The 18,148-nt window shown below is 38.2% G+C and overlaps 1 protein-coding gene across 3 annotated transcripts in view; it reads left to right on the top strand.

The window, feature by feature from the left end:
• The window catches only part of ggps1 (geranylgeranyl diphosphate synthase 1), a 30,521-nt gene that overhangs the window by 610 nt on the left and 11,763 nt on the right, over positions 1 to 18,148 (top strand). For all 3 annotated transcript variants that reach the window (XM_018750732.2, XM_018750737.2, XM_018750736.2), the window contains exons 2-3: positions 9,764 to 9,863; positions 13,648 to 13,718. In XM_018750732.2, coding sequence (XP_018606248.1) covers positions 9,791 to 9,863; positions 13,648 to 13,718 — 144 coding nt within the window. In that variant the 5' untranslated portion in view covers positions 9,764 to 9,790. The remainder of the gene's footprint in view (positions 1 to 9,763; positions 9,864 to 13,647; positions 13,719 to 18,148) is intronic.

Here is an 18,148-nt window from a genome sequence, read left to right as displayed (position 1 = left end):
TGATTCGAGAACAGTCTAGAGTTGGAGGTCACATGACCGGCACGAGTCGCAGTCCAGCTACCCGTTCGTTCATTCATTCATTATATACTTGACTACTTCAATGCTAATGGTATTTGTTTTAAATTATACATTATTTTGGTGATCTAAGTTTATGGATGAGTTTTTGAAAATCGTATCAAGATTTGGTGATTCGATTTATAGCAATGTCAGTACGTTCACTGTCTTTGACCATGGCATAGGTAAACATTGACATGATGATTGATTTATTTCTTCATTAGCAGACGCTTTTTTTTGTCCAAAGCGACGTACATCTCAGCAAAAGTACAATTTATGCACTACATTAAGAGAAGGAAACGTAGCTGCAGACATGAACATCTCAAGCAAACCTAGTTTGTTATTTAAAAATAAAACACATTGACTTAGAATTTTATATGAACTGTGAATGACTGTTGTGTTATGTAATCACTAAGCAGTTATATATGAGGCCACTTGAAGGACTTTAGTTTATCCTATGAAGAATGACCTCTTGTCAAAATCTGCAAGCCTGTGTTTGTTTTCTTTAATTATTATTATTATTATTATTATTATTATTATTATTATGTGTGTGTGTGTCCTGCATAACAGGAGACTTTGTTAGTAAGTTGAATCACCATTTTGAGGTTTGAATGATTTCAGCCTAAAACATTTACAGTCTTGTGACAATATCTTACATGTTTCAGGACTGAAGCCTTTCAGTACCATTTTGAAATGTGACAACTTCGATAAAAAGTTTGGGCTACTTTGGATCATTGATTTTTATGGCACTTTAGGAGCATTACGTTATCTTAGAAGAATCTGAGAACACTATTTTTTTTTTCCTATTGCACCATAATTAGACTATGCTATACCAAATGTTAAAAAGAAATGACGATTGAAATTAGTGCAAGGGGAAATATTTTTAAAAATTTCCGGTGTTTATCACTAATGCCTCTGCATACCTGGGGAAAAAATTGGTATTGTCAGTGTTGTAGACACCCAAGCTGTTGTAGTTTGGTACACATTTACATTTCATTGTTTTTTACATAAGGATTTTCTCTCTGATATGCATTTATATACAGGCCTATTACTACTACAGCCAGCTATTCAAGTAGCGAGTGAACAATTGGCCACATATGTAACCAACGTGAACTATGTTTAAGTTGTTTGAACGCTTCAACTAATCACTTTAATTGACCTTGGCATTGCTAGAACAGTTCTAAAGTCGTACAAGCATCACTGTGACCCGCATGCGTGAATTAAGCTACAAACTGTTGAGCATTACTCTTCATTGGTGTGGGAATTTTACACTGGCTATGATTCATTCAGAAATCCATGGCTCACTCTGACATATGTAAGAAATTATTTTGATTATTTAAAAATTGGACCTAATACAATATTCTGTGTTTGAAATGTAATTTTTGGATTTTTCTTCAAAGTCTGTTTCAAAATAGTTTCTACTTGGTGCTATACTTAACTACTTGAAGTCCCCATAAGTATTTACTTTTACTGTACTAGAATTCTCTTTGTTCTCCCTGTAGATGCTTTGTATCTGCTTGTGGTGCTATAATTTCATGAATACAACATGTTGTATTTGTTAAATTCTTCTTATACCTGCATTGCTGTAGCACATGTTCAGCTGTGTTGCGGTTATATAGATTATTTTTTCCAAATTTTCTTAAATTTTGATAAAATGCTTTTTAAGCCTTGGAGATATAAGTTTGAATCCAGTTCCTCCTCTGACTTTGGAGAGGTCTGTATGACGTTCCTTCAGTCCAGGTTAAAATGTTGTGGTGAATGAATTATTTTAATTCTCCACTAGAAGGTGTGTGAGTGAGAATGCTACAGTAACTTTGCATCCTGTTTGGAAAGTGCTAGCCTTATACCCATTGCTTGTTGGAATAGGCCATAACTCAGGCAGTTACCCATCAACACCCATTAATTTTCAGTATTGAAGAGAGATGTAATTGGCATTTGCACATTCTTTTTATTTTGAGTTTTTTTTTTTTACTCTTTCTTCTGGTGTCTTTTCTGATCAGCTGCAGTTTAATATAATCTGGTCACTTTTAGGGCTGAGGATAACAGCATACAGAAAAAGTTTAGGAGCCATTTGACTTCGTAGCCTGGCATTGGTCATTTATCACAGTGTAAAACAACTTGGAGTGATGCACATTGAAGTAGGAGTTTATGGTGACAAAATGCAATTATGATAATGTTTGAAAGTCCAAGAAAAATGTTACTGGACCATTAAACATACTCAGGATATTTCTCCAGTGCAGCACTTAAACAAAAACAGCAGCAGAAGGCTCATGATCTGTTAGCTGACAGATTATGCCATTACTGGTCAGGTGACAAGAATGGGGGGCACCATACTTTTTGGACAATGTCTGATCTGCTGCCATTTGGAAACAATGCTAGTGGCTTCATCAAAACCAAGTAAAAACGGAAATGTATTCAAACTGAAGGAAAGATCTCTGGAAAGTTCATTTTCTGAACTGACCAGCTTCCTTGTTTTTACATTTTTATTTTTTTATGCTTCGTCATCTTAATATTTATTGAAGGTGATGATCATACATTAATGCCCCTGGGGCAATTCACTCAGGCTGCTGCTTCAAGGGTGCCAAACACATCTTTGGGCTATGAGAGGAAACCAGAGCACTAGATAAAATCTTCATGAACATGGGGAGAGCATGCAAACACCACACAGACTGAGTGGGAGCCAAATTAGTTTTCTTTCCCATCATCCAGGCCTTGTGAGACCAACAACACTATTGACTGTGCCATAGTGTCCACTTTTTTTGGAAGCAAAACTGCATTTTTGAATAAATCTAATATTCACATTTGTTCCTGTCACTGCTGTTGCTACAGTTCATTCAAAGTGGGATTTATGTTGTCATTATTTCCCCCCCCAAAGACTACAGATGTGCTATCCATCCCTCTGAAATATGGCTTTCAAGTCTGGAAGCTTATACCGACTAACTTTTGTCCTTCAGCCTGCACGCAATTGTTTCGACTGTCGAGAAGTGAGCTATTGCAGTATCATAAAAGGGAAATGTGCAACAGACCATTATGTCAGCTTCATGTAGGTTGTTGCTTGTAGTGCAAAACATTTTTTTTCTGAGCATGGCAGATCATTTGATTTTGCACTTTGTGCAAGAGGAAAAATGAAATGAATCATCACTAAACATGAACAAAGTCATTCTCTTCAGTTAAAATGTATTGAACTATAAAAAACATTTTCATTTCCTATGTTGTAACTTGATCTTTGATTTACATACAGTGTAAGCTTTTAATACCATAGTTGCAGCAGGTGGTGTAAGTCGCTTGTGTAAGTTCCTTGCAATCATGTCTAGCACAACACAATTATTTGTTCCAAGTCTTTACAGATTCATCTGTTTTGCTACATAATGGGTAATGACTGAAATTATTTCTGAGAAAAATATTTCATTTCTTTGAGGGCAGCAAAGGTTTATAAATATAACAGTGTAATCTTGGGTCAAATAGTGGTATTTTCTTAAAATAACTGAACTGTGGATACTTTAGGGTTTCAATATTTAAGTGCATATAAGTAAAATGTAGAAACTAATATACTCAATAGGGCCCTTTGAAAAAGTGTACAAGAGGAATCTTCTTTGGAATAACTACCTGACTTGAGAATTTTCCTTTAAATGTAGCTTCGTAATATCAATGTTATAAAACCCACACACACACTGACCGAAACTGCTTGTCCTGAGCGGGGTCGTGGTGAGCTGGAGCCGAACCTGGCAAAACAGGGCGCAAGGCTGGAGGGGGTGGGGACACACCCAGTACGGGACGCCAGTCTGCCTTAAGGCAGCCCAAGCGGGACTCGAACCCCAGACCCACCAGAGAGCAGGGCCTGGCCAAACCTGCTGCACCACCACGCCCCGATAGTAGTGATACATTTATTGGTAATTATCTCCATGAAGTTTTATTTATTTTAAAGAGAAAAAACAGCTCTTGTAACATGAAGAATTCAGGGTAAATGTGCAAAGTGCTAAATTATGTCATAAGTTTCTCCTAGTCAAGACAGGAAATAATACATGGTGATTTTCTGAACACAACTTTTATTTGCAGCATTCAATATTTGCAGAAAAGAACAGAAGGGAAATATCTATAGACAGCATTTCAAATTTTCTGCAAATGAAGCATTTAAAAGTAACCCGAAGTGTGTGGCGCTGCATACAGATTACCTCTCGCTGTTATGTTATCAATTGGCTCAAAACCAAGTGAGACCTACAACTGACACAGCATCCTTCTTGGGTTCTAGAAATATTAATTTTTGCTAGCATTTTGCCCCTATGCTCACTGACACGTGTGCTCTGTCAGTTATGGGTGACTGTGACAGGCTTTTGTACTTTTGTTTATAAACAGAGTTTCATATTCAGTTGTCCTACATGCTGAAATTCTGGATCAAACCTTGATGTGGTTTAGAACTCGTTGAACATAATTAGTAGCAGCTGAATGAATCTGTGACCCCTGGTGGTGTTACTTTTAAAGCTCTAATGTTACTGCTGTTTTTTTTTTTTTTTTTTTTTTTTTTCTTATTTTTATTTTATTTTAATACTCAGCTCTTTTTTTTTTTCCCTTTTCTGGGTTTCGGCCAATTACATACAACCTCAAGGGACGCAGCTCTTGCGGTATTTTGTATTTGATCAGAAGTTGAGTTGTGTTCTGTTTGCCGAAGAGTGTCCATGTATTTTGCTTTTTAATCTCTTTCCAGCGGCTTTTCCTGGCTGCCTGTATCAAGCTGAAAAGTGCTATGGTCCATAAAATGGTCAAAGGTCTGCTCCCTCATACCTCCAGGACATGATCAGTTGCTGTGCCCTAGCAAGAGTACTGTGTTCCTATACCTCTGCCTGCTAACTTGTCCCATTCAGGAGGCTTCTAAAATCAAAAGCACATCAGTTCTTAGTATTGGTCCCCATGTGATGAATAAGCAACAGGAAACTCCTGTTAGAACTGCTGAATCCCACCCAGGATTAAAGAAGGGTTCCAAAGTAACCCCCACCCACCCCCTTATAAAAATTTTTTAAATAAAAAAAAAAAACACATTTCTCTGCAGATTTGCTGAAAACTGCATGAATTTGACACCATCTGCCATGATTATCTGTGTTTTTGCTATTTAAGTGTCACATCTACTGTATAGGCAACTGCAAGAGTGATGTGTACCAGCAAAATGGAGGTAGCAGAAAAACAAGCGGCGCTTTGATATCATGTGTCCGTATTTAAAGCTCTTCCTCTGTTGCTGAATGCACTTCTCTGTATCCTGAGTTAAACACCTCTTCGGAGAAACACATCTGCAAGATGAATAAATGTGTCAGCAGATGCAAGCAACAGAGGTCTTAATGCGAGCAACATATTGCATAAGTTCATTGCACAGCATGATGCAGGAACGTGACATGTTTCTCACTTGGTGCCAGTACTTTAAATATTTAAGTCAGTTAAGAGTCTTGTTTATAAAATAAATAAACTGACTTGTTGGCCAAGCCAGTATTCTGGTTTTGGCTGCTGCTACTTCCCGAAGATTGTATTTACTTCTGTTGCTGTGTCTTCATTGTTCCCTTAAGTCATTATATATTTAATGCAGTGATTAATCTGATTGGGACTGTTTTATCTGGGTCAAAAACAATTCGGTATAGTTTGAAGGTTGTTATTGTCACTCTTTGTACTCGGCAGCATTTGGAAGCCTAGCACTTGCTGTCAGTGGACTCTTTCTGATTTGTTTTCCACAGTAAGTGTTTTCTCCAAGCAACTAATTTCTCCTCTAAACAAATCATCCCTGTATTGACAAAGGGACATGTGACCTACCTGTTCTGTTTAGTTTTGGGTCTTTATCTTCCTTAATTCTGTTGCACAAAATGTATTTGTTAGCATGTCTGTTTCTGGTAGTTTTTCAGGTAAACAAACAAATCTGCTAAATAAATAAATGTAAACAAGAAAAGGCTCTCAAAAAGGCTGCATTCAGCTTGAGGATGTGGTAGGATAGGGTGCAGTATGGTGTGGAGCATTTGGGGAAAAACATTGAATGCAGTAGTTGGGATGATGGGGAAATACTTCTTGAATTGTATGAAACTCGCCGCTATCAGCAGTGATTCACATGCCAGGAAACCACACATTTCAGTGCTTGTGTTTTTATTAAAAAAAATTCTTATTTAATTTGAAAATAAGAATGTCACTAGACATCCCCATTGAAAAGTTTAAAAATTTAATTTATATAATTTAAAAGAATGTATATTTTTTATTACGTGTTTTGTGACATTTTACACTTTTTTGCTATGTGAATGTGTCGTTGGTAAGAGATGACAGAGATGCTTAGATTAAACCATGAATGGACCTGGAAAGGCTGCAGCGATGTGCTGGTTTCCAGTAATCTGAGTGCTCCTCATTGTCATTAAAGTAATTGTTTTGACATTAGACAGTCATTGAACAGGAGTACAAAAGTACACCCGGTGTAGGCCGGTTGCAGGTGGCAACTGGTAAAATCCCGCAGCCTAAATAGGAAGCAGTAAGTGGTCTTGCTGTGGTGCGAACACAGACTGCTGACCCAGCAGCTCTGGCCCTCAAGTGTCCAATGTACCACTTGCAGAACAAAGCCCATACGGAGTGCTCCTTCTGAGCACATGAGCACCAGAGCAGGCAAACATTACTGGACCAGGTCTCTGTGCTAACTTTAAATGTGCACTCTTACTTGACCTGGACCAGTAGAACAGATCTTGTTATGTAAATGAGTAAACATTGCAAGTTTATTCTAGCTGGCAACATAAATATAATGATGGTGGTGGTGGTGGTGGTGGTGGTAATAATGATCATCATGCACATTAGTTCTCCCCTGCTGCATTATAGAGATATTACTGGTGAACATATTTTTTAATACATCTGTTGGGTTTTTCTGTTGACTGTACAAATGTAAATGTGCAAAACTACACTTACTTGATTGTGATATGACTAAGGTAATATCCTGATGGCACCCACCTAGGACAGCAGGCTACATAATTATTCAAGCTGTCACTTGAGTTGATAAGTATATTGCATTGTATAAATGGGGTATGTAATATTGTAAGCCACCAGAGATGAAGATGGCAGGTTATCAAGAATACCTATAACTGTGTAATAATTAATAAGAAAATAATTAGATCATACAACTGTGCAGGGACTGAATTGTACTGTTAGGCTAATTTATTGGATGAGTGAAAGGGATTAGATGTTTCACACAATTTTTAGGTGTAGGCAAAGTAGTGCCCTACTTTGATCACAAAATCTTAGAAACTAAATTCTGACTCCCATTACCATCACTGTCATGAACAGTTAACACTCCCCTATAGGTCTTCTGCCAGTGCAACAATATCCCATCACTTTTTGTAATTTACTGTTTCTTATTTATTTATGGGTTTTTTTGTATTTATACTCATGTACACTCTGTAAATGTTATTTATTTGTTCTCTAATTCTGTGTCAGCTGTTGTCTGTAAATACTGGAATCAAGCAAATTCCTCCAATAAAACTCATTCTGTCTGTCATTCTCATTATGTATATCACTATTAAATATCAAAATCTGAGATCCACTTTTTCAATAAAGATTGGTTAAAGGGGAGTTAATGGGATTAATGGTGATGCTTTGAAATTAAACAAACACTATGAACTGAATATTTTTTTTTTTTTAAATTTATTTCTTTATTATACCTCCTTCCCTGGTGAGGAGGGTCACTGTCAGGAATTCGATTCCCCTTTTTGACAACCATTCATGACCCCGGTAGACTATCATACTCAGCCCTTGAGCTTAAATGTTACTTTGGAATCCATTTGGTGTCACTGGTCTAAAAGTTACTGAATTCTTGCTTTTTCAGAGCATGAACTCTTTGCCTTTAGTGCAGAACCAAGTGTTGGCATGGCTGAAACATCAAGGCACAGGAAAGAAGAGATGGCTTTTGTATGAATTCTAAAAAACAGTGTTACACTGATAATTGTGGTCAATAATGCATTCAGAAATGTGGAAGTGATGTGAATTTGTAGTACTGTTGTTCACCGCTTCCAGGATGTGTGGTGTTCTGTAGTTATGAGGTCGTAAATATTTGTATGCAAAGGGATAAAATTGTTATGTTTTAGATAAAAAGATGCAGTAACATTAAAATACTGCAAAATAGTAATAACAGTAATAAATACAATGCTACATTAGTATTCTAAAATGTGTTGAAATGGGCCATATCTTAAACCCTCTATGGATGCAAATCTTCTGTCCTCTAGGCTGAATTTCAAAATTTTTTTTTTTTTTTTTTTTTTAAATGTTAATTTCTGTGGAGAAGTTCTATCAACTAGACCCTCTTCAACTTGTACTCTGTACTGGTAATTGAAGAGGTAGTCACTTTTGTCAGCATGGTCCTCCCTGTTCCTGGTTGTGTAGCTTCCCATAATACTAATTCATCTTTAAAGGCCATTTACCAGCATGACAAATGAGACACTCTCAGTTAAACAGTCCTCCCCTGCAACGAGATAAGCATCCGACGCCTTGGGGGGTCACGAGCTGAGTGCCGGTTTAAACTGCAAAGTGCATCATTGAGCTCTTTTTTTGACATGTTTTCTCAGTGGCCTTGCCGTGTTGATCGATTGAATCAGATGCCGTACCCACGCACCCTCCCTACCCATTACCCCCAAGTGTGATACATCTTCCCATCCTCTGGCAGACTAATCAAACTTGGCACATCCAAGGAAAAGCCACATTACATCTCAAACTATACTTTTAGTCTGCCTCAAGTCGAAGGTGGAGAATTCTGTTATGTCGACTTTCTGACCAAATATAGAGCGGATGAGATTTATGTTTGGCAGTCGGTTTAATTTTAGGGAAGCTGATGCAGTCAAATCCAGCGCGCTCTTTGTTCGTCTTGTGCCGTTTTTTTTAATGTCTTTCTCTTGTTTGAAGTATTGAGGGCATAGTCTGCAAATGTTTATTTGATCATTGTAGAATTTTGCCCAGCTGTCTGCTTGCATTATTTTCATCTTTAGATTTTTCATCTCTGAGCTCACGAGGGCGAAGCCTCCTTGCGGAGCGAGGGTCTCCTAGCAACCGTACAAACCAACCTCTTCGTTTTCGAACCGTTGCTTTTCAAAAGTGATAGAGGGGGGAATGCATTATTTATAGAGCTTTGTTCCAGGTATTTTTAAGAAGGTTGGAATAAAAGGGCCAAATGTGCAGTTTTCTGTAGTGAGGTACATGACTTTAAATGAGGGCAGGTTGGACTGCCCTCTTACACTGTGCCAGGGATGCTAACCCTGGTTCAAGAGGGTTGCAGATCTTAGATTTTTGGAGAATACATTTTGAATGATGCCTGATTTACATCTTAAAATGGCACAGTGGTTCAGTGGGCAATGCCTCACAGCTTCTGGGCTGTAGCTTCAGATCTGGCTGTCCGTGTGGAGTTTGCATGGGTTTCCTCCAAAAGCATATGTGGAAGAAGGTCATTTTAAACAATTTCCAACTCTCCCTCACCTTAAGTACCATTCAATTGGTTATCATGAGTTGGCATTGTCTCAATGACTCTTTCCTAACATCTGAAATAGCAAATGTACTGGCTTTCTGTTGATATTATTTTTATTTAAACAATTAAGGGCAGCGGTACAGCTAGAACCAGCACAGACCGGAGCCCCTCTGGAGCAGGGCTAAAATCTCTGACACACGGTATGATGTCAGTCCTTCACAAAAGTGAGAAACCCCTTCATTTCTGTTTTCTCTGCAGGTTTACTGACTGGGGGAAAGAGAAGGGATGGATGACAACAAAGAAGCAGCTTCTGAGAGGATACTTTTGGAGCCATACAAGTACCTGCTGCAGCTGCCAGGTAAATGTACACATGCACATATACAGTGTTTCCACCACCACAGTTCCCTCCTATTGCATAAAGGACATGCCCAGGGACAGAACACAAATTAGAATAAATATACATAGTCTTCAGGTTAAAATTATCCAATTGTATAAATGAATGTAACGGAGGACACCTCAGAGAGCAACTTTCATATATTGACATCTGGGGTCTTGCTGATCACCATAGCCTGAAGTCTTCGAGTCCTGGAGGAAAAACTGCCCACCTTTTATACAGGTTCATCTCATACAAATCTATTCATTGTAGATCACATCATAATCGCAGGCTGTGGAAGCAGGTTAGACTATTTCTGTCTTTGAGCACAACAAACTAGTAATGTCCCCCCCTTGTCTCATAATGAAGTGGCTGGAAAGAATTTTTTTTTGGTGAAGCATATTTGTGAAAGGTGAAAATGTTATGACAGGATCAGCACTGTGGGATTTTCTTGTATTACTTCACATCGCTTTTGTTCCACTGTCTCGCAGCATTTAAGTTGGATTCTACCCAAGTGGTTTTCTCAGAAATTCCATGGAATTGTCAACCCTTGTAATAAGGAGTCATCAGCAGCACATAGCTTTGAATTACTGGACTTTCAGTTGGCTTCATCAAATGATAATAAATAGAAACAGCAATGGAAAAAACTTGATTCCAGCTTACTTGTTGCGGCAGATGATGTAGACTATATGTTTGTCGTGGAAGGTGCATGGAGCAGCTGTTGTTAGTCTGCATCATCTTTCACCATCTGCTCCACAGGGCATGCAGAATCCACAGTACGGTTTAAAGGGGTGGAGGGCAGGCTGTCTTCACATGTAATCTCTATATCAAGGTCATGCAGGAATGGTTTTTTCCCCTCTTGGGTTGTTCAGTGGTGTCAGTCATTATTACTGTCCGTCTCAGTAGCTGTTGCTCAGTTGAAGACATGGCTTTCTGGGCTCTTTTCAGATCACAAGCCAAACTAGTCAATTCTGTTTTCATGGCAACTATGAATAGGCTCAATCAAAGGCTCACCTGTTACATCTCTGAAGAAACATTCAGTGAAACACCTGGTATTCAGGCTACAGAGCGTGGGTCCACAAACATCAGATGGCTGAGAACAAGTTCTGTGTTTTTGCCTTGGGTACATATGGTACATGAAAGACACGGCAGGCTACAAGTGCAGCCATAAACGCCAAGCTGTCTGGAGCATTGGAGTCTGCTGGCACTGCACGCCAATGAACAACCGACAGCGCTCGCTAAAACATTGTAATTGGAAAACAATAGCCCATATCTTCAAGTTCTAGTTTGGTTAGGGAGAAATGAATTTGCAATCAAAACATCCCACTTTCAAACCTTTTTTTTTTTTTTTTTTTTATTTTTTTTTTTTTTTAAAAAACACCTGCAAGTCAATTTATATTTATATCAGCGAAATCTGTGATTTACCATCTTCATTTATCCTTTGACTTGTTTTCCCCGCTCTGTCTTTCTTCATGCAGTTCATGGTAATACGTGCCACAGGTTTCCTTTTGTTATGGAAAGACAACAGCAGGATTTTCAGTTTCAATTTGTTCATAATCTGAAGTGACCCCATTGATGATGAGCTCTGAATGGGAAAAGCTTGATAGTTTGCATACACACAGGATAAGAGAGATGAGTTTTCAGACAGGATGAATCACTCAGTTGTTTAACTGTGATATTTACATTTTACTTGTAGCGTTAAGATGGAATGAAACCTGTTTCACTATTATAGAAGATGATCCTTCACAAGTATTAGCCTTATGTGTTTCACATTATACATTTTTGTTCAAAATTTTACTTGTAAGGTTTTTCTCTCTATTCTGATAAGTACTGAAGATAATGCTTTCAGACGTGATTATAAACTTTTCTGGTTTCATTTATGTGGTTTTTCTTTGTTTTCTCAGTTTTGGAAAACATTTTTTAAAGAAGTTTAGTTGTGCACTTAGCCTTTTTTTTCCCCACTGCAGAACCTTTTATTACTGTTTTTTTTGTGGTGTTATTTTTGTACTATCACAAGAGAAAATGACAAGGTAATGAAAGAGAAATATTGAGTAAGATTTCCTTCAGTAAAATGCAGGCATTTATTGATTTACAAACTCTGAGCTCTAGGCTTTTGATACCCAATTTTTGGTTTACAGAACAAAAAGTGAGTATAACAAAATAAAAAAAATTACTTACTGCCTAGAAATATACTCATTAAGTATTTGGAAAACATGTAGCGATTTACTTGTCTGCATCCAAATCTGTGTGTCTGTCTTTGTCTGGCGTATTGTTAATGTGAGTGTTGCATTATGGGAAGTGTTGGAAATTCCACAAGATTATCTGCTGGAAATACTGTATCTAACAGACACTCATTTTGAGGAATTGCTGGGCCCAGTGATCTGTCTTTTCTACAGTTATCTATACTTGTTGGGTTTGTGTGTGCTTTGTGAGTTTAACCCTGCTGAGGCAATTACCAGCAGTACAGTGAAAATGGTAATATTATATAGATACTTTACAGTGTGTTGATGGTACTTTTGGACATTGCTTTGGGATTTTTGAGTAGGCTGGAGATGTATTTTTTTTTTTAACCTATTTGAAATAATGGGAAATAAACTCTTTGCTATGTATATAAAAGTTTTTTACATTTTGTGGGATGGATTAGTTTTGCAAACAGCTGAAATTTTTGAAAATTAAGCTTCACTGTAAACTGATATAAAATCACTTTGGTGTGTTACTTAAATTGTATCCAGTTTATATAGAGTGCTGTGGAAATATAGTGAGACAGATCGCTTAATAAAGATTCAACTTCATTATGCCTCTAAAGAACGTATATCTGCAATTTTTTATAAAGTAAATGAATAGCATATATGAGTTTTAGCAAGATTTTGTTTAGTCATTGTTGGATTGGGACAGTTCTGTCTCTGTAATAACTGACATGAGAACATCATTAAATATACTGATCTGGCAGCCTTATTTATACTTACTACTGCAGAAATATATACATACACACACATGACCACATAAAGACAAGATGATCCAAAAGCATCTATCATGAGTGCATTACTTCAGGTTTACAGTATCACCTGCTTTTTGCCCATGTTTCCTGAAGCAGATATCTTGCATGGTATTTCATGTCAACTGAGGGGAACAAGAATGAAGAGTTTTGCACTGCTGGTTAGAAAATATAATTACACTAAATGTACACAGTGAGATATGAAATCCAACGGTTAACTTCTGACTTCATCTGAAGACATAATTAAGTTCAAATCTGGTCCACAAAAGACATAAACATACAAAGATATACAAGTAAATATATACTAAATGCATGGTTTAGAAGGGTAGAGAAATCCAAATGCATATTATAAATGAGAACTTTGTAAACAGGGATATGTTGCTTGCTTTAGATGGAATCACTTCTCCTGCAGAAGGTCCTCATTACTGAAACACCAGGCACTCCTCGTGTGCACTAACAAGAAAGCCCTGACTGAGGCCACAGAGCCAACGCTGCCTTTGTCAGAGTCAACAGATGAAAGTATTGTGGACGTCCAATGGAGGTGAAATTTAATTCCCTTGTAAAGGTCCTCGGAGGGTAGCTGAAGTAATTGACATTCGGAGCACTTTTTCCCGCTATAGATACGAATCACTGTCACTGAAGCCGGGATCCCCACCAAGAGGGGCTGATACTTGTGAACAAAGGATGAAGTGCTCCCTTGCTGACATGAGGTGACTGTTCGTGTGTTTAACTTGTGCCACTTTTCTCTTTCTTCTTCTTGTTGAATTTTAACAGGGAAGCAAGTAAGGACGAAACTGTCTCAAGCCTTCAACCACTGGCTCAATGTCCCAGAAGACAAACTACAGGTAAGGAGGCCTGTGAAGCACTTTAACTGTGACATTGTGGGGTCATTATCATTTCCAGTCCTCTGTATGTGGCACTCACTGCGGTCTAGTATTGTAAGAACTGTGTATTTTCAGACTTACAGCGGTGTAGTGCCTTTCCTTGAGGCAGATGGACCTGTCAGTGTACCAGCTTTGTCAGCACTGCGAAGGAGCGGATGGGAGGGATGTAACAACAGATTCCTTACGGTCATGAGGTTTTAGTTCTCAGATAATTGTCCCATCAAACAATATGCAGTGGTATGAAATCTATGCATGTTGTCATTCAGTGGGAAAAGAAGAAAAACTGAAACAGATGTTCTTCCCAGGTTTATGGAAACCATTTTCTCTGTGCTATGGCAGCTGGGTTAAAACTCAGGGTAGTGTTCTGTTGTTTCAGTGATTATAAGGATGTGGCCAACACTGCAAAAATATTATGGATTTGTGAACTTTTTGATAGGGAAGTTGATATAGGTGTAGGTGGTTTTCATATTTTGAATTACTACAGGTACAGAATTGCATCTTGTACATTGTGCGTTTTGATTTCTAAATTCAGTTGCAGAAGTTCATACTTTGCCTGACAACAGAAGGGGCTCTGAAATATTCCTATAACTTTTGCATCAATACTTACTAGAAGTGTCAGTGTTAATTTTCTCCGGGTTAGCGTTAACCTAGAGCAACGTGTAGTGTTATGATTATCATTGCCACCTTGTGCTCAAGGGACCCAGATTTAGTAAAATAACCCAGTTGAGTAGGTTGATATTACAAGTCTGTTGGAGAAAAGTGTCAGCAAAATGAATAATGCTTCAGTCTCTGTGACTAAAATAAAATGAGTTACACTTCAGTGTTAGTAACAATAATTTAAGATTGGATAACATGTTGTTTTGGATAATTTTGCTCATGTTAGATGTTTGTACTGATATACAAATAATGGTGCAACATTGTCCTAATAAAAGTCGAGAGCTTTATTGGCATTTCAACCATATACAACATTACACAGTGAAACAAAACAACGTTCCTCCAGGACCAAGGCGCTACATAAAACACAGTTGGCGACAGACTGCATGAAGTGCATGTGTGCAAGACTTGTGCAAACAGAAAACAAGACAATAATTACTAAAATGGGACAGTAGTTCGTGTCAGTCCTGAGTATTGAGTCTGATGGCTTAGGGGAAGAAACTGTTACATAGTCTGGCTGTGAATGCCCGAATGCTTTGGTACCTTTTACCAGATGGCAGGAGGGTGAAGAGTTTCTGCGAGGGGTGCATGGGATCATCCACAATGCTGGTGGCTTTGCTGATCCAGCGTGTGGTTTAAATGTCCATGATGGAGGGAAGAGAAACCTTGATGATTCTCTCAGCTGCCCTCACCAACCTTTGCAATGTCTTGTGATCCGAAACGGTGCAGTTACCAAAGCAGGCAGTGATGTAGCTGCACAGTATGCTCTTGATAGTCCCTCTGTAGAATGTGGTGAGGATGGGGGGGGGGGGGTGGAAGATGGGCCTTTCTCGACCTACGCAGAAAGTAGAGGCGCTGCTGGGCTTTCTTGGCTATGGAGCTGGTGTTGAGGGACCGGGTAAGGTTCTCTGCCAGGTGAACACCAAGGAATTTGGTGCTCCTGACGATTCCCATGGAGGAGCCGTCGATGTTCAGCGGAGAGTAGTCGTTCCATGCCCTCCTGAAGTCAACAACCATCTCTTTTGTTTTGTCCACGTTCAGGGACAGGTTTGCTTTGCGCTTTGCTTTGCAGGCTTTGCACCACTCTGTTAGCCGCTGCACCCCCTCTCTGTAAGCTGACTCGTTGTTCTTGCTGATGAGACCCACCACGGTCATGTCATCGACGAACTTGATGATGTGGTTCGAGCTGTGCATTGCTACACATTGCTACGGTAGACCTGAATACAAATGTTTGTGTTGGCTCTTGCAAACTTCCTTTGGTGAACATCAAGCTACTCAAAGTATGGACACCTCCTTAATAGAAATAAATGTCTAAACTGGATCAAATTATCACACAGTTAATCCTGATTAAATGCAGTAAATTGTGCTCTTTTTCACGTTCTGCCTTCCTTATATAGTCTTCTGTTGTGTAATTAGACTTCTTTTACAGGAATTCAGAGCAAATACAGCAAATGCAATTTGTACCCAAAAATCCACATAATGAGGTGTCACCTGTCACACATCTTACAATAACAGAAATTTCACTTGAGAATATGTACCTGAGCGATATCAAACACTGCCCCCCCCACTGGGTCTGACTTCTCCTGCATGCCAGTTGTCAGATAGCCATACACCTGCTGGCAAGAATCTTGGAAATTTCATGACTCATTATCATCTGTAATAATAATGATCCCTAAAGCAAAAAAGTTTTATAGAAAGTGGTAAATGTTGAAAAGGCAGAGGAAAGCCTCACATAAAACTTGAAGTGATAAAACACATAAATTCCCTTGAAAGGCAATACAGGTATCTTCCCATTACACAGATCAAGCACTTAGAAGATCGGGAGAGAAGTAAGTCAGAAAGACGTGAGTTTCGATCAAAAAATCGAAAAAATTTCTGAAAATTATAATGAAACAACTTGAAAACAATGCAAAATTAAGAAGAGGCTATGTATTGTTTAAAAGTCTGCCCCGATTAGCTTATGACTTTAATGTTATTGATCAAAAGCCTGTGCCTGATTGGCCCGTGACTTCCACATTACTGGTGAAAAATCTACCCTCAAACACCAGGGGAAAAAAAACATTTGTAATACGCAGAGCAGTCGGTCCATATGCAGAATGAGTACAACTTTTCTGGGGCCCTTACACCAAAAGTCTCTAAAGCAGGAGTCGGTGTACCGGGGTATCCCTGTACTATTCTTATATTGTTACTTATAATGAATGATGATAATGAATGAATGATAATTAATACCTCAGCAAAGCGGGGTTGTGAGCATTATGAGTAATCACAGGAATTGCATGGTTGGGTAGTGTTCTAATAATAAGAAAAGAACAATAAAAGAATCCATCCATTATTAACAACTGCTCATCTAATATGCTGGTCCAGAGCCTATATAAATAACATATGGCATGAATCGGGGCACGCTTAAACTAGTGTCCTGTCTATCAATCGCCACACACACACACACACACACTCTCTCTCTCTCTCATTCACACGCTGGACAGTTTAGAGTAATGAATTCGGTTGAAACATGTCTTTACACAGTTGGAGGAAACCCACATGAACAACTGGAAAACATGTAAATTTCACACAGAATGAGCCACATTCAAACCCATAACCCAAGAGCTGTGAGGCTCCCACTGCTCCATCGTGAACAACATAATAGTAAGGTAAATGATGATTAAAAAAGAGCACACTGTGTTATGAATATAATGTGTGTCAAACTTGGATTTAAAGGTGTCAAGAGCAGTTCTGAAGTTCTTATATTTGAATTTGATTTTATATTAAGACAGGGTTTTTTTTTTTTTTTTTTTTTTTTTCCTCCCCCCTCTCTAAATGTTTGGTTCCAAAAAAAGGTGAACCACTGGTGCCTCAAGAACACTTTTTCCTGTTTAAATTTATTCAGTAAGGAATTCATGTTAAACTATCTTTGTGAGTAGATCTTCAGATATGAATGACACTTACGCGAGGAAAGCCCGCACTTGCAATTCTGCTTTCTTACTCTGTATAATCCTCCTCCATACTGCTCTAATATTGTGTACATCAATTGTATTTAACATCCCTCAAGCTATCTGAATCACAGTAGCCTTACTGCTTGTCATTCAGCTACTTAACTTCAGGTTGGTACATATGCAGTTTCCACATAGATGATCTGTTAAGCATGCTATGTGTGTGATTACCACTACACAGCACTGTTTTTAGATGTTTCATAGCTGTGTGCTATGAAACACCACCAGAATAGCCATGGTTTCCTCTGGAGCTTGCTACTCTGGCCAGCTGATTTTTTTTTTTTTTCTTTTTTTTTCTTTTTTTCAAAGGCTTTCATGTCCAAATTTGATCTCTTTCTCAGATTGCCTATAATTTATCTGAAAAAGTATAACCTCACTGATCAGTCTTATGACATTTCTCTTTATTACTCCATGCATATTCTGTTTGTCTCAGTGTAGACCTTTGATTTGTAATATTGCTAAATTCTGAATACAGTTGTTTTCAGTGCATTTTAGTTTGGTAGCTTGGAACAGTTTATTCTTTGCTATAAGAAACTACTAAGAAATCCACTTTATTGGATTTCAAATTTCTGTTGATAAAGTGTTCTTGGAGAATGTAGACTATTAGTGCTCTCAAGTGTCAATAAATCATATTAGGGGAATGGACTTTCTAAACTAAGAATACAAGAGAGAATTTTTCACAAAACTATATACTGAAGAGAAAACCTGTGGAAAATAGTGTGCTTCTACCAAAAGTGAAGATCCTAAATT

Source organism: Scleropages formosus, chromosome 16 (genome assembly GCF_900964775.1).
Source record: "Scleropages formosus chromosome 16, fSclFor1.1, whole genome shotgun sequence".
Lineage (NCBI taxonomy): Eukaryota > Metazoa > Chordata > Actinopteri > Osteoglossiformes > Osteoglossidae > Scleropages > Scleropages formosus.
The sequence above is the reverse complement of the archived record's forward strand: the minus strand, read 5'-3'. Positions and strand labels throughout refer to the sequence as shown.